Consider the following 27,519-nt stretch of genomic DNA (forward strand, 5'->3'; position numbering starts at 1 on the left):
TTAAAAAAAACCTCTGCCTAGAAAGTGAAAACCATACCCTCAAACTCTGAAGTTGGCAGCATCTGCTACAATTTCACACTCTCCATTCACTTCAGTGATACCAGGAGCATCTGGTTAACACTCACAATTGTCAGAAAATAAGCTATTTAATTGCTTAGTGACAATATCAATTTTAAATCGTTTTCACTCAATGCTTCAGCCACTCTAAGCAGCATTGTTCTGTGATGTACAGTAATTTTATCTTTTAATTCTGAACTAGATATATCTGCTGTGTGGGATTCAATATAGAGCCAGCACAGCCAGAACGCATTAGAAACTACCACTCTCTCATTTGTTGTTATACAGGACACTGATGTCCATGTTAATGTGTAAACCGCAATCTTGCAGCCCTAATTTGCTGAGTCATAACATTTCCAAATGTTGGGTCACCTGATTGAATACTGCCAGCTCTTCTGACATCTGATAGCTGTAATCAGTTTTGTGGGTCTTCCATGATGCCAAATTGTGTTAGCAGCTATTGCTGATACTGTGAGGAAGTGTTCCCTCATCTGGTCTCTCCCCGGCTATTATACAGATTAACCGGATCTGAGTCAATTGCACTTTTTTTTCTCTCACATCTGAGATCTGTTGTTCTCTAGTCATGGTGGATGAGCAAAGATCTTGAATTCCCTAGTGATTTCACATTATGATGTCCTTCCAGCAATATACTCACAATAATTTCCTCTCCTACCCTGAGCTGTAGCATTGTCATTAAAATTGGCTCACTTTTTTGCCTTTTATGAGTGAACACACAACCTTTATCACTGTAGACTCACAGGTACAGTATGCATTTCCTGCTGTGCATTTTGCCATTTCATACTCAGCAGCAAAAAGGAGAATGAAGACATTAACTAACATTTTCAACACACACATAACAACTCTTGTAATATCATAACCAAACAAGTCAGCATATCATATTTTACAATGAAAAAGTTGCTATTTTTAACTGTGTATATATAATTATCTCTGGTTATTGGAAAACCATGTTTTTTGCAAAGGTGCTTTTTGTTTAGCGTTTGGGTCATTTAATGAAAATAAAAGCAAAATCCCCCTTAAACCTCCTAAAGTCAAAAAACGATGGTTTGTATAAAAATGTTGATGGAAAAAAAAACACAATTTTGCTCATCAAAAATTTGTTTTTTTTTTCTACTAGTTATGGCAGGGAATGGCACAGTGCTAGAATCCATCATATACTGGTTCAGTAGGAAAAAACATGCATCACATAAAAACTTTGTATTATTGTAAATGTAATGCATAGCTCCTGACATTGGAAATGCAGAGACAGTGCTATACCTAATTTAATTCTATACTAGCTACTATACTGTACATAATTGTGTTCTCCATCTGAAACATATAGAATATTAATAATGCTGGTAATGTTCTTGGGTTGTTTTTAATCTGCTCTTGATTTTTAAAGTGATTATTTCTAAGATCAATTGATTTTAAAAGATAAGTACTGTATAAACACACAGAAGTAATCTAAAACAAACCTACTCCTTTCACTCTCTAGTGAAAGCACCCTCCCACACACTGCAGTTCAATCAATTGATGCAACAGCACTGGTTGTCTGGTTGTACTGTACTATAGTGTGCTTGAGTTCTACGTTATTTACAGACACAGAATTTTAAAGTACAAGATTTTTTATGTTCAAGGTCACAGCTAAAAAAATAAATTTTCTTAATTCCTAAATTAATGTAAAAAGCAGGAAAATATATGTTATATCATATCACATGGTATACTAGAAGCAAGTATCAAATTATAAAACACACTGAAAAACAGGGATTTGAACATTTTGTGGCTATAGGGCACTATTAACTCTTGATCTCCTCTAAAAAATTGTAAACTGTAAAAAATTGTGTGCTACAAATGTAGCATGGCAACAATATACATTTTTTTTCCATTCAAGTTTAGCTGGTCTTGGGAAAAGTAAAATTAAAGCAAAAGACAAAATCTTTGAAAACACCTACATTCATTTTTGAAAACATAATATTAAACGGTGATTGTTTTGTTTTAAAAAAGCACTGTTTTTTTGGTGTTGTTGAGAATTGAGTCAAAAAAGTAACTCATACTGTGACATTGTTGAAATTAGAAGGTTCTATAACTTATCGTTTCGCTGAATGCACAACTTATAGTTTACTGCCATTTCTTAATTTTCCCCAATTTCCCCCCAGATTTCCAAGCTTTGTAATTGAGTTATTTTTTGTCTGACACTTTTACACAAAGTACCCTTTTAAAACGTGGGGTATTTTAATGAAGTTATCTAAGTCAGGTACTGTACCTTGCCAGGGGTATAACAGCAGTATGATGCAGCATGATATGAATACCTGACAAGAGCCTGAACCACACTTCCATAAAATGTAATTTATTCAATATATCCAATCAGTAAAAGGCTTTATAAAATCTGGATTTTGAATAAATGTCTTAGATTTTCATAATCTAATGTTAACTATAGGAGGTGAATAAATACATAGTATCTGCACTAATTGAATTGTAAGACCTTATATTTGGATTATATCAGCATTCTGCCAATTTGCATCTTTATCTGTGTGGTCATTTGTATGTAAGAAAGAGATGCTGCATGGAACTTAGTACTTTCATTTTACTCCACAATATCATTGGGATTTTAGTTTACATGATAAAGCCTTTACTAAAGTCATGAATGTGGATTTTTTGTAAAAAAACAGATTTTCTACTTTACTAAATATGCAGAAAAGTGGAAATAACATATGGTGTATTGTGTTTTGTGGACTACAGATGTTGATGAATTTAAAAGAAGATCTAAAGGCATCCATTTTCATCAATTTTAACCGGGGAATTGTAATATGCACAATGGTTCCAGGATATTGCATCTAGCTAAATTTAGAATAGATTACACCTCTGAAAAATTTGAAATGCATTAATTTGAACACATTTTGTTACTATTGTAATTATTACAGAGTAAACTTACATTGTTTTTAAGAAATATTAACAATAGATTTCATTAGGTACAATTAACATTTAGAGGTCTGATGTGGAATAAAGGAGATTTCAAACTGTTTGAGCTTTGATTGCATTATTTTACATGACTTACAAATGCTAACAATTACTATGCTGGGCCTCAGACTATGTTTAGGATCACGGACTTTACTGTCCTTTCCAGCACTTCTTGTGTGTGCAAGACGTTCCTTCTCCAATTCGGAAAAGACAAACAACTTAATTTAATTAAATCCTTCATTGTTTCAGATTCATACAACTAACTTCAGAATATGAAACAAATGATGGAAAAATGACTATTTGCTTTCTATCATAAAAATACACATTAACTAAAATTGGATTTTTTACAATGTTATTAATTAAATTAATATAAATAAAATGGCTAAATATATTAACATGTTTTTTATTAATAAACATGACATGTTATGGATATTGTCATGTTAAAATGGCAATCAAAGCAAAGTTAATACCACTCTTGCAGTATTTAGCATCCAGTATAAGAAACACTGACATAACAAGGCTTCTAAACTCTTACGCGTACTGCCCATAGAGAAGAACAACAATAAATATTTGGATGAGCACAACTACTTACAATAAAACCAATACACAAAAAAGAGTTGGATAAAAGCAAAAGAAGTAAATCTGGCACTGAAAGCACAGAAGTCTGTTTTCAGAATTTACTACCACAATACTACAAATTCAGTTATGTTCTGTTAAAAACTAGTTGTTTTTAACAGAACAAATGATGAGCCTTATCTTTTCAGTCTTTAATTTGATTTGTTTTTAGTTTCTTTTGACAAATTCTTTATTATGGTTGCTGTGGTTTATTGTGTTTTACACGCACATTCAGTGAAGCAGCTAGATTGATTCTTTCCAATATCAACTGCTTAACGGTAAAGGTACATACTATACAGTACATTTTCGACAGTGTTACACAGTATACAGTATGCACAGGTTTAAAGGAGACTAATATTTACCATAACCTGTCTTTTATAATATACTTATGCATACGAAAACATACACAGCTATGTTATATACACATGCAGATAAACCAATATCAACCCCCATCTGCGCAACGTTAATTATAAATTCAAGGCATTTTACAATAAGAAAAACTGCACGTAACGGCTCTCTGTTAAAGACTACTCAGATGGATTCAGAGTTCACTGCTTCAGATTTGTTGGTGTTGAGAGATACACAGTCATACCACTTTTGAGAAAAGGCTATCCCTGTCCTTCACCAGAAAGAGCTACAGTACCTGGAAAATGTCGGGTCAATATCAGCTGTGTAAACACGTGTATGGATTAATCATTTAATTGAACAGTAGTAATGTGTACAAAACACATTAGGAGCGCATAAAGTTAACATTTAATTACATATGTGAATAATCTATTTACAAAATGGGGTGAAGGACACCGCATATTCAGGTAAAAAAGCTACGAACGCTTTCTCTTTAGTTAAATTCCGTACGTACACCAAGTGCCTACTGTGCTCAAGTAAACCAGAAGCTTTCCTGACTGATTTATATTAAATGTATGCAGTATGAGATCCAGTGCTTAGGACGAAGAATTAACATAGTTACACCCACGAAAGGCTAAACGGAATACGTTTATTGAGAACCTACTGAACACGTCCAGCTCTTAAAAGCATCATTCCCTCAAAATAAAGGACTAAAATAACAATATCTAGCAAAATACAGTACGTACTGTACATACACAATCCTTGCGGTCGACACCACACAGCCCCTTCAAAACTGCTCCTGCGCGCATAACGGTAGAAGCGTTTCCACACAATGCAGACGCGTTATCTGATAAAACATTAACATTAACGTTGTAATCAGTTTTATTTTAATATTTTTAAGTGTCTGATTTTAACTATAGAACTGAAAGCAGGAAGTCGAAACTTTTCTGGATGATTTTGTGTATTATTAGTTTAACTTCTGAAGTTCCTTTTTACTTAACTCTAAGGACCTTTAAAATGGGCTTAGAATTTCTATTACCAATTACTTTCACAAAGTAAAATGTTGCAAAACATGAAGGAAACATCTACAAGCTTCTGCTCTTAGACGCATAACCTATGAAAGGGAAAAAATTGTTTTTTTTAAATAATCTTTCTCTTTTTCTTTATGCATATTCAACCCCAGACATGCTGTACAGAACAATATGAAGCAGTGACACTTGAAAATAAAATAAATACTGTATGTGCAAATAGAGCCAGCTATCGTGTTAAAACATTGTGCTTTGTAAAAAAAATGTTAGCTTTAAACGTTTTCAAGGTATCTTTAAATAAAGTTGAACATTACCTGAATTTCCCTTGCGTGGTATACAATAATCAGACCAAGAAGAATTACCGTAGAAAGGCTAATAAGGCATTTTAGAGCTAATGAATACAGCGACTCCTGCAATATAAAAGAAACGAAGTTTTCATTAAAGACCCCCAAAAAGTTAATACTATGTTTTTTTAACATAAAATGATAAATAGCATTACAGATTTTTTTAAAATTAAGAAATACAAAAAATTAGCTTGGCTGCAACAGCTTAATCTCCGCAAAAAGTGATAATTAAAGGTGAACAATAATTTCTAGAAGCGGATTTTGTCTTTGTCGGGTTCCCAGTGTTACTGTAGGGAAAGCAGCCCCTGAGGCATGAAAATGTCAAGAGGCAGCACAACATTTACTTAAGAAGCACAAAGAGCAAAGCAAATAACATATGGGTAACGCAGGTATTTCAAAGCATCCCGTTCTATGTCAGCTTTTAATTTTTTTTCAGGCGGTCCTAGAAAAACTAAATTATCACTTTTCAGTGAAGGTGACGTTTCCTTACCTTCTGATAAGCCCCCCAAGAGAGTTCAGTTTCTATAACCATAACAACAATCCCAAACATCCCAAAGATCAAAGCATAGTCGCTCAGTCGCTTTCGTTTTTCAAAGAGGGCTCTCCTGTGTCCAAGCTTATAGCCGATGTTCTGGTTTTTCTTTTTGCTCGATTTATTATTTGCAGCGCTGCTACCTCCTCCTGATCCGTAAGGCATCAGGGTAGTTGAGTTGTTCTGCTCCGGCTTGGAAACTACTATCTCGGGTGCGCCCGCGGTAGTGGAGATGGGTTGTAAAGGCTGTGACTCCGAGTCCAACTCGTGCAGGTTCCTGCGGGAAGAGCTCAGGTTGCTGAGCGGCCGCATCACACCACCGTTGTACCTGCAGCTGCTCATGGCTATTTCGGTGAACGGGTTACTCTCCCTGCGGCTGCTGCCAGGGCTGCCCTGTTGCCTACTGTGGCACTGCTGGTACTGGTGATGGTGGTGGTGGTGGTGGTGGTGGTGATGGTGTTGCCGGGATGAACTGGCATGGCTAGAAGGCGTGAACTCGCTAACGTTTAGTTGACTGCCTGGTCGAGAAGACGATACGGGCGACGAATTGGTCCTGAAGGCTCCACTTAAGGGGGGCGAAGTCCGCAGAAGAACGAGGCTCTCCCCTGCACCATAGGGACAGTTGTTGCATGTGAAGCACTGATCGTCCTGCTGCTGGAGAAACTGATCTTCTTGACTGAGGCTGCGGTGCTGATGCTGGTAGTGCTGATGCTGCTGCTGCTCCTGAAAAAAATCGTGCTGGAACTGCAATGGGGTTTCCATGTCAGAGTTGTTAAAGCACCAGGAGGAACGGCCAGTGCACCCAGCGCAATGCGTTATGGTAGGGATGGGGAAGTCCTGTTGGGGCGAGGATGGACCCATTTCGGCTCCTGTAGAATCCAAGCAGCGCGTCCGATTGGTCGGGCGGACCAAAACAACTGGCATGACGTCACCTGCAACACAGAGGTAAAATTTGGAATTGCGGTGGGGAAGCTCATCCCTTTGGGATTCCACCTACTGTAACTGCTGTAGGGAAGTAGGAAACTGCCAAAGGTAGGGAATACCGTCTGTTATTTTAAGTGTGGAACTGCTGTAACATCTCACAGAGATTTAACCATTTGTGCCATTCCCTTCCTGCTAGGTTTAGGAACGTGCAGCAAAGTTGCCGATCGTACGCAACATGTACACAATTTGGTTAAGATGTAACAGTAAACTGATTTTAAGTTTGTAAGATCCTCGTATTTAGAAGAACACGTCTTTTTCACAAGATAAACAGTCATCAATATTTGACTCAAACAGCTGTTGGGACTGCGTAACATCATTCTTTGTTAAAAAAACATTGTTTTTCCTTCTAGATTCTCGCCGAACTTTGAACTGTTATTTTTTTCGTTGTGACAAATCTATGTGGATCTTTTTAGTTTTTATTCCGATACTAATTGTTATAGAACGCTACACAGAACATTTATTTTGCTTTTTGGAATATATGCTTCTTCAAATAAACAGTGGCTTATATTTATTTGAGGGATCTTATGAGTGCTGTGCTAATTCTCGCAGTTTCGGAATGGTCTTTGAGTGTGTGCCATATTTGGGTTAATGCTTATCAGTATCCACCTGTATTATTATTTCTGCTTCAACTATTTGTCTACATTTTTTCCTACAGTTTTCACAATAGAAAACTATCAAGAAGGACACAAAACGCAGCGGTGTCTCAGGCAACGTGTGAGCCTTAAAACGAAGCCAAAAGGATTAACAGTCCTGAGCACGAATGTGCGTCGTCAGCATTTCTTGGAAAACTTGTCTCCCTTTCAATGCACAACTTGTCTTTGTTTCCGCATGAAACGAATCGTTTTGTATCGCTGCCCAGGGGAAAGTTCGTAAGAGTTCAAAAAAAGAAAGACATTAGAGTCGAAATGTTGCACTACTACAGACGTCGTTCACAGAATGCTTTAGCCTATATACAGTATTAAATGAGATACCAAACATGAAAGCTGACTGGTACTGTAGCGCTTTCGAAATAAAAAGTACTTCAGATATTTATGCCTTCTTAAAATAAATCCATTGCAGAAATAAACACAAGCATTGTTTAAAAAACAAGAAAACGACCTTCAGTTAGGCAGTTTTAATCGGGCAAAACGCACGATATCTTATACAAATTTAGATAATTAAAAAAACAATATGTTATGTGGGGAAGTCAGTTGTACTGCAAATAATAATGCTGTAAATGTAATCTTTATCAAAATAATATGCAAATAGAGCACTGCAGGGTCCCTTAACTAACGTAAATCAATCTATTGATCTCAGCTGGCCATATGAGATTTACAGTTCCTATCAACCAGCAGCAAAGCTCTAGAGAAAGACTGATTTATAGCATTGGAGTTGCTTTCAAAGGAGCAAAGGATGCTATCAAGCTGAAACCGGAGAGCTTTCATTAAGTAATTGAATTTCTTACCTGGATTCGATTTCCTGAATTGCTATTCTATATCATCTTTAATTCCTTGCCAGCTGCTTCTTTGCAATAAAATAAGTTTTGCCAAGTCTGTCAATAAATAATTAAAGGACCTGTTTGTGTACATTGGTAATCAAGTTATAATCCGCGCATTTCAGCTTCAAACCGTAAACTTGCAGAGACAAGTCTACTTGTTTCCAGTATATTTTATTTTATTCCGGTGTCCGAAGTTTCTTTATAATATTAAACTATTTCTGTTTGGTTACGGCAAATACATTACTGCGTACACGAGTGCCTTCATATTTTAGTTGCACATTTATCAATTTTATGTGCCTGTTAAATTTCATGTAAAAGGGAGGAAAATTGTCGTTTGAGAACAATATTTGTACGGACTAAATGTCGTTTTAACACGTTTCTAAACACTAGAGGTCGTAATAATCCACTATTCTACCACAATGGTGACTGAGACTTATTGTGATTAATAAAAGGCGATTTGTTTCAAACGTTTAGAAAATTTGTCGTTTCTATGGAGATTTGTTTTAGATATCCTGCTGACATTCTAAAGTTCATAGAATTATTTTAGATCCTAAAAGAAAAATCAAGATTGTGCCCAAATATTCAATATTGTTCAAATATTATTTTCTGTACAGTACAATATTATCGTGTTGTACTCTATCAAGTCGATTTCTGTCTTTTAAGAGGAATGTGGTTTGTAATTTGAGGGGTTAGTGTAGGGAAGTAGAATGTTTGTAAAAGCTGAAGAAGAATGGTCATTAGAAAATTATAACTCCTAGGTGATTTCTTACGAAACGTGACATGTTAAGAGTAAGAACGCACTGCCACAACATAGCACAAATTTGACATGAAAATGGTTTAGCTCTACGTCATGTTATATGTATTTTTTCGAATATCTTGATCGCTTATGAAAAATATTTTGAATTATTGACTCTATTTTGTGTTTAGATTAGAAAAATAACAATTTATTTTTGAACAATTCAAAATGTGATAACACTTTAAAATTATGTAAAAGTCAACAGAAACTAGTCCTGCCTCAGTTTATAAAAATAAATGCAATAATGTATAAATAAATGTATATATGTATTATGTTAATAATATTTCAACAAAAACAGTAACTTACTGTATACGCAAAAGAGCCTGGTGTTATTGCAAAGTCTAATTATATAAGTACTAAAAGTCCTTGTAAAAAAAAAAAGTAAAAGTACTGTATACTTATAAACACATAAATATAAGCAGTACTATACCAGAAAACACAAATCTAGTCTCAGTAAGTGGTATTTAATAATAGGTTCCTCTCCATAATGACATCCCGCAATAGAAGTGTAGGTTAAACTTAAGAACCTTGGACAGCTCACAATAGAAATACTGCAAATACAGACAGTTTGTTTCAGGGGTGTGTAGCAGGTTATGCTGTTTCAGCAATTTTAATAGTTGAGTTCTATCTATTGTTTATTTTACACAATTATGTTCTGATAAACCAGCTCCTACTGTTTTGATAGCAAAAGTCTATTTTTAAAAAACAGAACAGATTTTATGTTTTGATATAACTTTGTTGCAAATGGCTCACAGCAACATTTTTCCTCTTATTACCCATCACGTACCCTGGTCTTTTCTGTCATATCTTTAGCAGATGGTCTTCAGTTGTCTGTTTAGGTGTCATTATCTACCATCGCACATTTTTGCTTGCTGGAGTCCTTTTTTCACTGGTCTTTGAAGCTCACGTTGTTAGTGTTCATTGGACCTAAGGTCAGAAGACGTGTAGGAATTGCATTTCTTTTTTTGAACACCCATTGCTTTTTCCCCCAAACCACGTCATTTAGGTTTATCATGTCAATGAGTTTATGATTTTTATCATTATGGAAAAACAAGCCCTATAATATTTCCCACTGTCAAAAATAGTATTATGTTGTTCTTTCAATAACAGCAATTATAGATTCCTTGTTACATATATATTGTACTTTTTTCTTCCATGGTTACTTTGTGTTTTGTTATTTATCTACAGATTGTGCTCTTTACAGAATATTTACAGGATTAATTATTAGAACACACAGAATACATGTCCTTGAAAATAATAATTTTGGATACATATTAATCAGGTCTTTGGATACATATTGATCATCATATTTTATCTCCTTCTTTGAAGTAATGTATCTAGAACTCCAGTGTGGTACCTACAGAACATCATAGGAGGTAGTAACATTATGTTTTGTGTTTATTGTGCTTGTGGATAAAATGGAGATGTATTATGAATTAAAGCTACTTCCATCCACTTTCAATAAGCTCTTATTTCGATACGGGGTGAATTTAATTGAGTAAGAGCCTAGCCCAACAACCAACAGGTGTAAGATGCAAACACCCTAGATAGTAGGAACCTGAGAAAGCTCATGCACCTGTAGGAAGAACATACAGGCATCACATAGAAGGCTCTTCAGGCTTGCACCAAGCCAAGGACTAAAAGAGCTGTGAGATTGTCTGGCCATCATACTGGCCTGAAAGGTGCACCTAAAGTCCAAAATAAACTTCCATGTGTGTTGTTTTTATGAAGGGTAATATTGTATTTGAGAAAAAAATCTATTTCCATCTTTAATGAATAAGAATTGAACCACGCCGATCAGATGCATTATGTGCAACTGAAAATGCTGCGGATAATGCTATTTGATGAGCACATTTTGAACTTGTTTATACAGTACATTACTTTCTAAATGACTCTGCCGACATTTGTAAGTCTAAATATAAATATTTAGATATTCGTGTGCAGTTCTCTAACATCGTAAATATCGTGGAAAGTGGATCTTTGTGGGAAGTTGTTTTTAAGGAGTAATGGGACAGGTATCAGGTATACAGTACAACAAGTCTGTTTCCATGGGTATTACAAATCAAAGAAAAAAGATTAGATTAGATTATCTATGTACAGTTGGCTCCAAATTTATTTATATCCTTGATTCAATATAACTGCTGTTTATAGGTGAAGACAAACATGTGCGCCATCAATATCGGTTGCACATGAAAACATGAATAATAGTGGGACTACCAGTACTGAATTATGCAAAACAAATTTGTAAGGCACATTTCTGTGAAAACACAATATGCTAAATTCTGAACACTCAAGCAATTAGTATTTTACTGGTCCTCTTTTGAGTCTAAGAATTTACTGAATTAATTTCCTGTAGCATCCATGCCCATTTGTTTCTACAGTATCAAATTACTGATAGTGATAATTTTTCTAATTCTTTTATTTAATTAAGTAACAAAAACTTAGATTTTGTGCTAAAATATGATTTTATTGCTGTTCATGGTTATAAGTTTTATTTAAAAGCAGATAAGAATAAATCCTAGAGGATTGGCATATAAGGTTACATTGTTTTTATCTGCTGCACCACAAAAAACTGAATTTGCCTATGATTCCACATAAGTGAGCTAACAGATACTACGTGAATAATGATAATCTATTACTAGGACATGATAGAAGGCTTTTATCTGACTTCTAAAATTAGAATTAAAAGTGTCATATGGTTTGTTCATTGCTGCCTCTGATAATGTTTGCTACAGCTGGAAATGTAGGTTTGTGCTGCAGACATCAGCATAACCACTCAGTCTTGTAGAATACATCTCTCACCTTAATTTTACTATATATTAATAAAAATATATATTTATAACAATTTTCTCCTTTCAAAAGGTTGTTGTACTAATGTACATTCACAGCTTTCACTTTAGCTTTACAAATTAGCATCTTAAGCTATTGTGGATGAGATTGTTAAGGGCTAACTTGTTTCTTATGCATCTGGTTAAATGTATTTTTCTTGAAACTACTTTTTGTAATTTATGTTTACACTCTTGATTTTTCTTTCAATGAAACCTCATTTATCTTGGTGGTATGGGAAATGTTAATTAATGTAATCTTTGGGCAAAACGCACCTAGGAGAATGAAAGACTGAATGAGTCTGACTGAATTTCCCTTTACATTTGAAATACTTAAAAGAAAGTTCATGAGGCAAAATATATATACAAAGAGGAGAACAGACATACTGTAAATGAGATTAGGATTTCCTAACCTTCTTCCTTAACTTTGGTTATAAGTGCCATTTGCTATATATAATTTATTTTGTACTATTAATAATAAACTGTCAGGTATGATATGAAAGATTTTCAGTTGTTGGAAAATTTAGCTGGATTCTCCAGCTGCATATGGGTTACTTTTTCTCTCATACAAATACACATACACTACTGTGCAGAAGTCTAAAACATTTTGCATTGTTTGACTCTTTTCCCTTGCTATTTTTTTTTCTTCTTTCCAGAAACACAATTCTCTAACAATCATCTTCTAAAATTGAAGGTGCTTTAAGCTTACAGTTAATTTTGGCAGATCTATATTTTGTAGAACAAAAAGTTGCCTTTTACCTTATCGATGTATAGAGAGGAACAAATGATGTTAACGGCTAGGAACACCTATCAATGGGTCAATCAGATTTCATTGGTAAATGTGACGGATTGGTTAATACAGCACTTCATATATAGTGATCACATTTATTAAGATTCTGATCAATGTGAATTACAAATTTCTAAATGGCAAGCTTGGTTATTATAATCATCATCAAAGTTCTAACTACAGTAAAAAACACTAGTCGATGCTCTTAACATATATTGTACTGTAACTCCTGAATGTGTGTAAGGCTTTTGCATAGTAGTGTATTAGAATATGTATTAGACACAGTATGTGAAGTACTCTTCTCTTGAATGCCTGTGAATGTTTTCCTTAATACTTCAGACTAGGGTTTGAGTTGGTTACTTACTGTATATGATTTACTGAGTTGAATGTTGGGTTAAAAAAAGACCTTGAGTGGCCCAGTTTAACACATGTCTCAGGTTAGAACATGGTTTCTTCTGTGAAATCGTATTAACTGAAAGACTCCCTGGAGAGCCCATTAAAGGAGTTTACCCTGACGGTGAAGTTGTTCTTTGCTGCTTGGGTGAAAACGCATATGACAGATGGCTTGCAGAAAACTGAAAAAATACAATAAAGAATATTTTGGGATTTTTTTAAATTAGCTTCCTACATAGTTAAATGAGAAAAATGAAAAAAAAACATTTTTAATTTATTATAATTTAGCTAGTTTCCATGTGTAATTTAGCACCATGGAGAGCTCCTTGCCCATGAATACTCAGCTGAAATTCTAAACATTTCCTTTTCAAAATGTTTTTTCTAACTTTGGTCTAACTTCTTTTGTCCTAACTCAAGCCCATGTTAGTTTGCTATCCCTTTATCGTACAATGAAAAGAGGTGGCACGGAGGAGTTAAGATTCGTTAAGATTCTGTGTGAAGTTTGCGTGTGTCTCATCATGTCATCGTTGGTTTTCTCAAGATCGAATCATATCCCCCCCTCTTTCTATAAATACGAAGTCCACATGAATCCGTGTCTCTAAATTGCCCTCTGAATGCAGGCCCTGCAATGTAACTGGTGTCCTGATCAGAGTATAGTCCTGCCTTACATTCTGTGCCTGCTAGGATAGGCTCTGGCTCACCACAGCCTTCTGAAAATAAAGCAGTTACTGAAAAGAAATCAAATGAAAAAGATGAATACATTTTAATTTAGCAAATAATACATTGGCAATCCCCTAGGGTTCTGAAGTATTTTATAACTGAATTCAAAAGTCTTTTATATATATGAAGAATTATCCATCCACACAAACACATTCATACGAGGGCCAGTCTTACCAGAAGCCAATTAACATACCAGTACATCTTTGGGCTGTGGGAGGATACCCACGTGAACACGGGGAGAACATACAAATTCCACACAGATAGATAGCACCCAGAAATTGAACCCAGGGCCCTTGAGCTGCGAGGCTGCCGTGCTAAACAAGCTGTGCTACCAGACCATCCAGGACAAATTATATAGCAACTTGTCAGGATTGGAATCCCTCCTCTTAAGGGCTCTCCAGCCCTTTCGTATTTTACTTGAGTACATGCACCTGCCCCCTGTTTTGTCTCCTCATTTAAGCCTGGCACTCTCGCTATTCCCAGCTCTGCACTGGAAGACGGACGCCCGAAGGCCCGCCTACCATCAAGTTGCCCTACGTCCGTGGCTTGAGGGCATAGGCTTCATCACGGCGTTCTGACCTGCTGACCCGTTGAGTCCAGGGCTGTTTTTATCCTCCTGGTTTCCTGTCCCTGTTCCTGTTCTGGATCCCCTTCCGGTTTCAATCTTGTCTGTCTCGGATTGGATCTCCCGGCTCGTAGACCCTAGACTGCGCCCCGGTTTCCCCTTTGGACTTGTTCGCCTGTGCCACGCCCCCTGAGCAGCAGATCACAGCCGTCTCGCCCCTCTCTCTGTCATCCCATCCTGCTCCTGCTGTGTTTCCCTTGAAGTCTTATTCCAGTCACTTCCGGATTATACCATCTACATAGGGTCCCGAACTACGGCTCCCGTGACACAACTAACAGCAACTGATCATCGTTTTCTTAAAATTCCCAGAGTTTCTATGATTGCAAAAATCCTTTTCTAAAAACTCTTCCCCATTATATACTGTGAAGTGTTAAAAGCATAATAAATATAAATAATAAAACATAAATAAACTAATGCTGTTGGTTCTCCATTGTTGCATTTGTGTTTCCTCTCAGTATATTTTACTTGATATTCGAAAAGAACTATTAAAGGGAATCAATGTTACAGTATCTCTCATATGGCTTATTTCCTAAATAGCTTCCTCTTTGTATTTATTTTTTAAGTACATTATCATGATTTAATGATTTATTGTGTTCCATCACTCCACTTAATTATTCAGCTACAAGAACACAAAACACATAAATAGTCTCCCAAGATTAGGAATTTAGAAATGTTACAGATGAGGGCAGGCCGTTTGGTTTCTCTTGCTCATTTGATTGCTAATAGACGTTGTAGTTTGTCCTTTAGGATGTCACGCAGCCCATGTGGCACAAGACCAGTTTCAACTCCTACCACTGCAAGTATAAGTATATAGAGTGAGCCTCATTAGAGCTGATGTTAAGGAGTAGCAAGCCAAGGATTCTCCACTGTAAAATACCAGGGGAACTTAGAAACAGAAGTGTAATGATGAGAAGACAGCTAGTTTACAGTGTGTTCCTGGATGAAGTTCCACATATCCTCTTTTACCACTGAAGCACCGCTCAATAATTAAAAATTACAGCATAGAAATATGCCATTTTTATTGTTATGCTTCAGATCATCTAAAAGGTTTAGAATAGGATAGCTGATTATTTTTGTTTTAGTGTACGGTACTGTGCTATGAGACTAGTGAATTGTAGGCTAGAAATGAAATCTCCAAGACCTACTACTAATTTTCTTTCTTTGTGACTAAGGTATATCCAGTCCAAATAATGCATATTGTAGCCTCTGATGCCATCTATCTGATATTTTTCAACTTCCTTCCATAACAGTTATGGTTTGATTTAGATTTAACCCAGCATTCAAAGGGATTATTAATTAGGATGAAAATACTGTATCCCTATCAAAAATCTTTTCACTGTTATGGAATCTTCAGCAGAGTACATTTTAAGTGTAGACGTATATTCATCAATTAAGCAAGGAAGCAAATGCTAAGGTTCAGACTCAATTATTTTTATATAACCAGTATTATGTACCATCAATAATGCACTAGTCTGTCTTCAGGATGCAACTGCAGAAAGCTCATCCTTTAGTATCATGCTACAAATGCCAAGGAGGGTGATAGATTTCACATTAACTTCTTTCCTGAGTGCAGAAGAGATAGTTTGTCCTCTTTTCAGTTTGCCCTTTGAGCTCATGAAACTCTGAACCTGCTTGGACACCATCTTTTTTCCATCAATGGATAATGTGTACCCAATTACTAAATTGCACTTTAAATATAGCAATGGAGAAAAACGTTCAACACTGTCACAAAAGTCACAAAAATGTCGAATGTATTGGCTGAAATACATTCAAAATTACAGTGCTTGTCGTCATCTGCTGGAAATGTCTGTACATAAGCTGTTTTTAAGGAGCATGATAATAACCTTGTTTTGATATCCAGTGTATTTCTTTTTTTTTAGAACTTTATATTATAAATGGATGCTATACAAAGGCAACATGTAAAAAGAAACCAATGCAAAATCTAAATTACATTGTCATTTAGAAGAATGAATGGGAAATACCTCTTGTTTATACAGCAGCAGTAAGTCTCTGATGACACATGTACTTATTGTAGGAATTTAAACTCAATAGACACCAGCTGATTGTCTTCTGTCAGGGGAGCTGTACTGTATAGTTAAAATTCAGTCAGTCGTTGATGGGCTTAGAAATTAATATGACAAACTGAACAATGACAAGGCTGTCGCTGTGTGCTTGACTGTTTCCCTGGGTATCATACCTTTGGTCTTTGTATATTTAGTTGACTTATAAGGCCAGTGGGATTCAAGTGAAATAAATGTTAATCACTAAATCACAGGTTTTTATGAGTTCCTAATTATACTAATAGGATGGTGATTTCCTTAAAGACTCATATTCTTTGAGAAATACTGTACAAGGAGTACCTATAGAAGGCCTGGAATTAAAATGTGTTGTTTTTCATTTGCACATCCTACCCCACAATGCCCAAGCTAAAAAATAAGAACTGCAACAGCATCGTTGGATAAGTATCCTCCCCTTATGTAATAATAATCCTGAATTAATATAGGTGTAGCCATTCATCTTCACACAGCAAATAAATCAGCTTCCATCTGTGTTATATGGCAGTGATTAACATGATGTCAGGATAAATTCAACAGGTCCCATAATAGCCCTCTCCTGGGTAGAGCATTTCAAAGCAAAGACTCAAACATGAGAGTCAAGGAGCTTTCAAAAGAACTCTGGGACAAAGTGGCACAGGTCAGGAGATGGGGATAAAAATATTCAAAGCCCTCGAATATCCCATGGAGTATAATCAAGATGATTATTAATAAGTTTAAGGTATATGGCACCACCAAGATCATGCCTGGATTAGGCCATCCAAAGTGGACGACCAAACAAGAAGGAGACTAATCAGAGAGGCAAGAGGCCAACAGCAACCTTGAAAAAGCCACAGGCTTTTTCTGGCCAAGACTGGTCAAAGTGTGCATGTGACAAGAATGCCCCAAGCAAACAACAAATTTGGCCTGTGTGGCAGGATGGAAAAACATCAACAATGTATATCACAAAAAAACATGAGACAAAACATTTTGTGGTCTGAAGAATCTGAAATGGAACCTTGTGGCCTAAATGCATTAAATTGAATTTATATTCACATACTGATTTGTACTTACAAATCATACAGGGATTTCTACTGACACATGGAACACACATCATCAAGATAATTATCATCAAGAAAATTTCACTTTCCACAGAGTACAATGTCAGATAGTGAAATGCCATTCAAACAAGTGAATCAATCTACAGTACACGTTAACTGCAAAGCAAAAAACATACTGTGAAACAAAAAATAGCATAGAACAATTGTTCACCCAGTATCTTTCAATTTGACAAGGTTTTTTCAAGGAAAACATTTGTTAAAGAAATAGAGATTAATAAAAATGTTTGACTGTTTTGCTACATTGAAAATTGTGCATGATTTGACATATGAAATAGGAACACGCACCTACTGTGTCTATTCTTACCATTGTCATCTATGGAAACTAATCTCTTTAAAACTGAGGCTCTGCGAAGACAGAAGTTACTGTATTGTTAAAATAGCTAATTCAGTATGACAATTATTTCATTTACATTCTAAGTAGTGAGGAGATAGATCTGTCATTTGTTGGAATAGTCTCGTTCCTTGTTATGAAATATTGAGTTCAGATTATGTGATTTCACATTACTTGACAGGTGTTCAATGTTTATTTGATTAAATTCAATGTTGAGCCATCATGATTTTAATGGATTCAAGAACAGTGCAAGTTATAACCAGTCCGGCTCTTCACAAAGTTCAAACAGTAATAGCATGAAGATTGCGGCTTCTCTTTGAGAGATGGTGGCCTGGGAATGAATTTGTCTGATTTAAAGGTTTATTCCATGCTGAAAGGAAAAGAAAAGAGTTTCATTGTTTCGGCTGTGGAGCCTTCTACAAGTGTTTGAAGGTGTTCTGGTCTAACACACCTGAAGAAGACTCCACTGCCAAAACATTGTGTCTCTTTTTTTCCTTTCAATATGGAATGAACCTTTATTTGTTCCTTTGCAACCTATGCATGTTGATGCAGCTACCTACTTAAAATTCTTCAGCTGATTTAAAAATGAGCAGATTTAGTCCACAGAAACCAAGAAACTGCCTCTGCAAGAGACAGGCCACACCATGGAAGAGGAAGAGGCTCACCACACCATCCCAGAACCATCATATCCATCTAATCCATCTGCTCAATCCTTTTCAGACTCCAGAAGTTACAGCAGAAGAAATTCTGGAAACAACCTGTACAGCACCACGATGATCATAGCCTGCCTTCTGCATGACAATTATGCACTATGTATTCTTATACAAGAGTATTCTTGGAGGTCATTCATGGGTGAGTGACTACTGAGTGATGAAATCACCAAATCTCCTGTGGGCCAGTGAACATATGGGTTGGTGGCAGAGAGAGTTTAACTTACCAACAAATGCTTCTTTTCCCTTGACAGAATGGACAGAAGACAACACTTGTCATATTGGAAGATTATGCCAAATATTACATAATTTAGGAAAATGTAAATATGGCTTGTTGGAGAAGAACCTCCTTTAACACATGAATATTATTAATAGCAACCTGAACCAGACATTCTCATACTGAAAACTGATGGTGATTCTCAGATCTGTATTCTTGTACTGTGAGTCTTTCATATTTGCGTTTTAAACATTTAATAAAATCCAATTCTGCACCTGGTTAAGGAATATCCCATGAAATAACTTGTTAAAAAGTATTCCTTTATTGCCCTGAAAAGAAAGAGGATACAAAGTACCAACAATGTTTTTTTTTAAAAAACTGGCATGGTGGCCTTGCATTAGAGCGAGTGCCTTTTGAGACAATCTTACAAGGCTGAGGGTGTTTTCACTTAATTTTTCAGTTTTGAAAAAAAACTTCACAACTTTTTAGGAAAAACATTGTATTTTACTTTGTTCATATTAGAAATTCAAAATAACCTCTTACAACTCTTACAACTAAGAGTATATTAAATCATTGTTTTTTTTTCAATGTTGTGATGCCCTGATGAGTTTCAGTGCTCCTGCATCAGCATCCTCAATCATCACCCCCCACACCCAGTTTAGGCTTGATTTGGAAAAAGACTAAAAGGAAAAGTTGAATTTTCTTTGACTTTAGAAGCTCACTAGCTTTTATTCTACGATGGCACCGTTCAATGGCAGTGTCTAGCTTACGATTTGCAATGTACAGTACATGTACACATGGCAATAAACTACTCTCTACTCTTTCAATTTCAAAAAGATAATAATTCTTTCCTACTAACATTCTGAAAACATCTTATGTTTATAAATTATTATGCTATCACATTTACTCAAGGTAACACATGCAAGCAACCGCTCGATCACAATAAGAGCAATGTATCACTCTTTAAATCGGAAAACAAAAGCTGACCTACAATAAGATTTAAACTGCCCAAACAAGCATGGACTCTGCATACACCCATGGACCTGATGCTGCAGACAAAAAGCCAATCAGTATAGTGAAAACACCAAATGAAACCTGCCAATCTCAGTTTCCAATAACATCTAGTCTAGTTCTCTAGTTAATGTAGTAGCAACTGGTGAATACAATCCACCTTGGAAATTCAACCTGCAAGCTGTACTGTCATTTTAACACAGGAACAACTGGGTAGTCCCTAAATGTTTTTTTTTTCTGTGAAGGGAAGAAAAAGGTTGTAGTTTTATGATAATTATCCTGATATCATTTCCATACTTCTAATACAGATTCAGGTCACTTCAGAATAATAAATATAAGGTGAAAAGAACATATATTTGAGAGTTTAGAATGTGCTCTTCTGATCATAAAATATATTGCGTTAACATAGACGTTTATATTGGTAGAATCAACAATCCCTGACTTTGCAACATTTGGGCAGTAGTGATCATTAACTAGAGAACTGCTGTCTGAATAGACAATGAAGACAAGGCCAATAGAAACCAGTAAGTTTGAAACCTTAAGAAGCAGTAAAAATAGCATTTTTGTTTGTATGTTTTCTAGTACAATTCTGAAGTGCTAGAAAAAAAAGTTCTGAAGCCTCCAGGGTCTGTACTGTGCACTGTGGAGCATGCGATTTGTTTGCTGTCACTGGGGTAGCTTTCAGCCTTAGATATCAGAGCAGAATGTTTTACATAGCAGACATCCTAAAGGGAAATTTAACAGTATTTTTAATTTTAAATTCCTGCAACACTGACACTGAGTACAGTCTTGTTTTCTCTTTATGTGGAGCCTCCACAGTTGGAGGATAACCAATCTGTCACATTCAGTACACCTAGAGGGCGCTCTACTTTCCTCCTGTTCCTAGTTCCGTGTGATTATTCTTGTCTTTCTGGTGTGTCTTGTTGTGTAGGCCTATTTATTTCCTGCTTCTGCTCTGCTACTCTCTCAGCATTGACGTTCGGATGTCCTGAAACCCGCCTTGCACCAGGTCGCCCCACGTCCGCTACCTGAGGGCATAGGTTTCTATATGGCATTCCCTTTCTATATGGCTAACCCCCGTCTCGCTGCTACACATAGGGTCTTTTCGCTCTCCTGTCATTCCACGGTTCGTCCTTTCCGAAATCCTTGACACAATCTTCACAATGTTGTATTTTCATCCATAAAAATCTCAATAACAGTGAGAATAATTAAGAAACTTCCATCTTTATTCTTACCATTCACTTTCTAAAATAGGAATTAACAAAGGAATAGGACATGCAGCATTAAAGCTTATTGATGAGCCTCAGAAAGAGGGGTTGCTGTGAAACTCCAGTGAGGGACATCTCTGTGATCTGAGCCACAGAATGACCTAGTGGTCTTTGCCTGTGGGAAAGTAAGGGAGATGAGTTCCTCTTATGCATTAAGAATCTTTCCTCGGACAGACTCAATCTATCTAAGATGGATGTCCACTGCTGTCACCTGGATGACATCTGCACATACTACTAATAGTCACAGGGCATGGTCAATCATCCAAAAAGATGACCAACCAATCAGGGAACTGCAGGATGTGGGGACCTGCGCCACCTGGTGGCTTCTTGACCAATTACCATCCGTATTTTCCCCAGTTAAAAAGCGGTGTGCATCACCTCAAATGCTGCCACTCCCCACTGAACCAACTTGGATCACTGACAACAGAATCACATGCCTGCCACACTTGTTGTCTAAACTTTGGGACTTAAACTTTTTTAGAGTTAGAGAGTGGGCTCATACGTAAAAAATAATTCTGCACGAGGTCTAACCTGCAGCAGGATCTCGCAACCAGCTAGCTACCACCATGCATCCATTTGATCATCAAAACAGTACAGCTGGACATACTGTAGATCAACACCCCTGAATATATCATTATTCGGCAGTAGCTGCTTCGGTGGGAGCAAACCAGGTGTCTCCCCTTTTTCTGTGACTCGTACTGACTAAGCAGTCACCATCCTGTGCAAAGACTTTGTCCTAGTTAAGTTCAAAGCAAACTCAACAACTCACTTGAGAGACCTGACTGTTAGTCCGAGGCTGCAGCAAGATCCTTCTCTTTCTCCGATACCTCGAGCTGCCTAAGAACTGGTATTGAGCCAGCAGAGCAAGAATTGGACAGCGCTGGGTTTTGTAAATCGATTCCTAATAGCCAAGGTAAACTCACGCAATTTACTGTTACAACTAAACATTGCGCCAGTAAATTCATACAAACCCCTACAGGAGTTTCTTTCTTAATAATAATCGCTTACACTTATATAGCAGTTTTCTTGGCACTCCTCTCAAAGTGCTTTACAGGTAACTGGGACTCACCTCCACCACCAATATGCTGCCTCACTTAGATGATGCAACAGCAGCCATAGTGCGCTAGAACGCTCACTACACATCAGCTCTCGTAAAGAGGAGAGCAGACTGATATAATAGGAGATTATTAGGAGGCTATGATTGTTAAAGGCCAATGGGAAATTTGGCCAGGACACTGGGGTGGTACCCCTACTCTTTTTGAGAAATACCCTGGGATTTTTAATGACCGCAGAGAGTTGGGACCTCAGTTTTAAGTCTCATCCGAAGTACGGCACCCTTTAACAGTATAGTGTCCCCGTCACTATACTGGGGCATTGGAACCCACACAGGCTGCATAATTTCTAAGTATTGTTTTTGTTCAGTTTCACTAACAGATGGTAAATATGTTTACACAGTATACTATATAATAATATCATGTTAGAGATTTTTTCTGTTATTTTGAAAAAGCTAAAAATTATGTTAAGTGCAGAATACGGTAGATAAATTCTCAGCAAGTGAAATAAGAACTGAAAGAGTCTTTGAGAATACAACATCACCAAAATTTATAAGTATTAGTAATAATTTAATACAGTATATAATAATTAAGATTTGTGGCAAAAAGCTGCTTCTTTTATAATTTTCACCATCAGTCAATTGCGAAGCCAGCAAACCAGGTGCAGTCCCTATTGTACTAGGACTGTTAAATTGACATTTAGGGACATGTGAACCCCAGTATATTTTTGTCTGAATTTATTCTCTTCACAAATCTAAAAAATAACAACTAAACACAATTAAGTGTTAACTTAGTAAGTTATACTTCATATGGAATAATATGGTGTTACAGTACATGTAGCAGAATTGTTTTTAGCAGCCTAAATTGTATTGAATAAATATTAACAGACATTTAATTTGTTCATCTCAAATCACTGTTTCATTAATATTTGTGAGAAATATAATTGCATTTGTAATTATTAATAGTTTTTCAGTCTCATCGGAACACAATATAATTCTGACCTGTAGTACTATTCAATATTACATTTTTTTCCGTTGCTGGAATCTCTTTGTGAAATTCACATAGTTTTTATTAATGACAGTGTCCAAATGGAAAAGACAATGTGAAATTGACATTATCAGAGATAACTACCTGAACAACTTGAAAGGACTAGACCGCTGTGGGACTTAGCAAAGCTTTCAAGACCACTATCTGATAACATCAATTATCTATCCATTATACAGACCATTATACTGTATACTGTAGGCACTCCTAGATGCATAGTAAAGCATGTTTTTTTTTATTAGGGGTTGTAATAATAAAAAGCGTAATAAAGAATGGGAGATCTACATGCAGGGCTTTCAGAAAGAGCTCTTCTAACATTGCTGTTTTTGTTTTTGTTTATCATAGATCTTAAAGCTTATTGTTTCAAGGTCTACAGTAAGAGCTCTTCATTAACTGACACACAAATACCAGACTGCAGCACTCAAACATATCAATGGAATTTAAATGTATTGTCTTTGAAAATGAGCAAAGATTATTTCCCATTAGTCATGTTTTATAAAATGTTGATCCCCAGTTTCATCAAACATGCCAAAAAATATAGGCTGTATTTCTGATGTTTCAGTTTTTATTAGATTAATACAATGAATATGTTTATACATGTTACAACAAAATATTTTCAAAGAACCACCCTTTTTCTTTGTATTTGTTCATTTGTATTTTTAAATGTGTTTGTGTTAATTATAATAAAACAAATGTGTAGTTATCTTAGTGTAGTTATTAACATCTGTTTCCAACTGACTTATCTTTGGTTTCATTTAAAAGATTATCCACCTTTGCTTTCACTTTAGTGTTATCAGCCAACAGCTTTTTTACTGTAATAGTAAAAAACTGTATGACTTAAGTCAATTCTGTAAAGGTGAAAGTTTTTGCCAGTCTTTCTCAAGTGTTTTATTTTGCCCATGTGCTTGTTTTTCTTTCTTTGTTTTGTGTGCAGCCAACAGAAATTTCAGGTAAATTTTTAGGTCACAAGTAGATACAATACACCAGTTTCACTGTCCAAATGAAATGGAAATAATATTAAAATACTCCTACAATATGTTCTGGTTTGTTGTTCAGAAATAAAATGGCTCTATAATAGAAGCCAAATTCTGGATTTCCATCAGTTTCCCAAATCTTACTCTAATACTTCAAGGAGGAAATTGTAAAGCAAAAACTAACAGTTTTTTGTAAGCAGTCTTTTTTTTTAGTTCATTTTAAAGGGGAACTGGAATGTTATTTTTATTTTTCAGGGTTAGAAAGAATTGGCATTAATAAGTGCATTTCAAGCCACATTCAAATTAAAATGTGCATAGTTATGTGTTAAACCTCCAATTTACATGACAAAATTGTTGAAATGCAGAGGTACTGTCTGCGCAGCACCATATTCTGTGATTCCAAATGAGGCAATAAACTGTCCTGTCAGTTGAAGTAACCTTGTTACATTGTAAGGCTTGTCAATACATCTCTTTTAACCCAACAGAAATATTGCTCTCGACATCAACATGGTTTTGCCAACATATATTACTTGTTAATTTTGCTTACAGATCATGTTGGAATATTTCTGCAATTAAATGTCTGTTTCACCACCTGTACTAATTCTCTCACATATTGCATTTCATTACTCTTTACAGTGACTAGAGAGCAGGAAGGGCCGCTTCACGTAAAGATTCGTCCAAACTGTCGCTTTCACCAGTATCTAGATCAGGGGTTTGCAACAATATGGTGACCATCCAGTTGTTTCACGAAGTTCACTATTTTGTGCTTAATTTTGGAATTTCTGATACCATTAATTAATTTATTGTGTTACCGAGATTTAATAACCGGTCTGAGAAATAGGGACTGCACTTCCTCTTCATATTCTGGGTTTAAATAGACCTAAAATGAACACCGACTGAAGTTCAGTAAGGGAATCAAACATCTCAAATCAACAATGAAGTGAAGTAAGGAAACTTTTTTTTTAATTGCATGATACAACACAGAACACTAAAGCATACACATGCCAGCTCACTTCACCATTAACCTTTGAAATATATCATCATTACTGCTTATTAATATAAACAGATCCATTTCATGGCATGGCAGGAGTTTCAAGAGCTACTGTACCCCTAGCAATCAGCTTCAGAACATGTGTGAATGTCCCTCTCCTGCCCCTCCTCTACCTGCTCTCTCAGCTCTGTCCAGCAGAGTAAACAGCTGCATGCTGTCACCAGCAGAATGCCACTGGTCAGAGACGGTTAATCGTAAAGTTGATTAGAGGTCAATACCAGCTCTAGAAACAAAAACTAAGGCCAATGATAAAGTGTAACACTGTATACTGTACATTGTCCTTAGTTAAAAGTTAGTAAAATACGGTAGTTTACATTCCAGAATTACAAAGGGTCTTCACACAAAAGGCCAAACATTCAGATTTGCATGTGAAGCTAACTACATAATTTACACATACTGTATGAGTAAACATAGCTACTGAATAATAAAAGTTTCAGCGATTCACTAAACAATACTTGCACCTATGAAGATTAACACTGACATTAACAGTGCTAACAATGATGGTAAAGAGTAACAGTGTTCAGTCAAACCTCTTGGTATTGAAATAATGAGGACTTACTTGGGTGATTGTCTTAATTTTTTTTTCATAACAAATGACTATGGCCCCACAGTCCTAACAATCATATGATGTATATTGTTCTACCCTTTGCTCTCAATATTTTTCCTTAATGCCAAACCACACTTCTGTAGTTATCGTCGACTGAAATTGCAGCCATTTTGTTTTAAAGTAAGAGTTAATTCTGGTGCATCGGTATATTGCAGTACTTAAAGTAACCTTTTAGCATGAATGTGTTTTGAGGAACAATCTATGTTAATGAAAAGGAACACCTGACAATTAGTCGTTTTGGTATGATTAGTAAATCTGATAAATTACCATAGTTACTTCAACACTTTTTGTTAGTACAGCAGTGTTTTCAAGATTTGGATCAATGTAAATTAAAGTTGTAAAATAATAATAATAATATATTATTATATAATATAAATAATAAAATTCAAGTTCTTCCTTTCTCACAAAAGAAGCTGAATTATTAACAAAGGTATTAAAGTATTAGAAAACACTAAAGTAAATTGTTGATGCTCATAATGAATCCATCCATCCACTTTCTAACTGCTTCACCCATTTCTTGGCTGCAGGATAGCTGGAGCCTATCCCATCAAGCAGTGGGCACAAGGCAAGGTACACCCTGGACAGGACAGACACACAGTCATACATAAGGTCAGTTTTTCCCAGAAACCATTTAACCTACGATACAGTACTAGTAGATTTTAGGAATGTCAGAGGAAACAAGAACATCCAGAGGAAAAACATACGAACCTGAGGAGAGCATACAAACTCCAGGCAGAAAGAACCCTGTGTCTGGAATTGAATACAGGGCCCCATCACTGCAAGACAGCAATGCTAACCGATGAGCCACCATGCCACCCTAACATAATGGAAATTAATTAATTATATAAGTGTCAACTCCTAGTTGTGTCTAAGATGCTAAGACTTTTGCACAGCCGCACAGTATACTGTATATCTCCGAGCAGACACTCCTTTCCCATGAACTGAATAATTAATACATTTCATTTGAAATGCACTGTACTACCCGAAGTTACATACACACCCGAAGAAGGCTCCACAGCCGAAATATTGTTTCCTTTCTTCACTTTTCAGCATGGAATAAACCTTTAACTTGTTCCTTTGCAGCTACCTACTAAAACCTTTCCTTTTAAGCTTGTTACACACTGTCATTAAGTTCCTTGTTGTTTTCTTGACCACACCTGCCTCCACAAGGATTTACAGTAATGTTTATGATTCATTGAACTGGCATTAAAATTGTTGTATGTATTGCAGAACACAAAACAGAATCTGCCAGCCTAGAAATTTGGCAATTAAAATAACTGTCTTTATCATATACATTTTCCAGTTCTTAAAAATGTTTTTTTGTGTCTGTAGGAATTACAAATCATCACAAATAACAAAAACCTAGACCAGCAGAGAGAAATATTACAACTTTTTGGAATGCGGAGGGTATGTGTAAAAGGGTTTGTTGGCCTGTTCATATGTGCGTTCATCTGTATTAGTCCCAAATTCCAGTGACTGCAAAACTGGGCCATTGGGACAGCCATATAGCATGTAGCTTGTGACTTCTTTAGATATTCTGTACCATTTATGTGCTCTGCCAAGTTGCTACATGCATTGCCATCTGGGACATCACTGAGACAATAACTCGTGGATGTT

At 36.0% G+C, this 27,519-nt stretch overlaps 1 protein-coding gene and 1 long non-coding RNA gene across 3 annotated transcripts in view; one reads left to right on the top strand and one right to left on the bottom strand.

Moving 5' to 3' along the window:
• Positions 1-6,803, bottom strand: part of kcnn2 (potassium calcium-activated channel subfamily N member 2) — a 75,228-nt gene extending 68,425 nt beyond the window's left edge. For both annotated transcript variants that reach the window (XM_006626859.3, XM_069187260.1), the window contains exons 1-2: positions 5,835-6,803; positions 5,315-5,410 (exon numbers count right to left, since the gene is read on the bottom strand). In XM_006626859.3, the coding sequence (XP_006626922.2) occupies positions 5,315-5,410; positions 5,835-6,800 (1,062 nt within the window). In that variant the 5' untranslated portion in view covers positions 6,801-6,803. The remainder of the gene's footprint in view (positions 1-5,314; positions 5,411-5,834) is intronic.
• Positions 6,804-6,820: 17 nt separating this feature from the next.
• Positions 6,821-14,897, top strand: LOC107075438 (uncharacterized). The gene is made up of 2 exons (XR_001476971.2): positions 6,821-6,908; positions 14,342-14,897. It is a non-coding gene; the product is annotated as an uncharacterized lncRNA (long non-coding RNA).
• Positions 14,898-27,519: the final 12,622 nt, after the last annotated feature.

The sequence above is a fragment of the Lepisosteus oculatus genome, chromosome 3 (genome assembly GCF_040954835.1).
Source record: "Lepisosteus oculatus isolate fLepOcu1 chromosome 3, fLepOcu1.hap2, whole genome shotgun sequence".
In the NCBI taxonomy this organism is placed as follows: domain Eukaryota; kingdom Metazoa; phylum Chordata; class Actinopteri; order Semionotiformes; family Lepisosteidae; genus Lepisosteus; species Lepisosteus oculatus.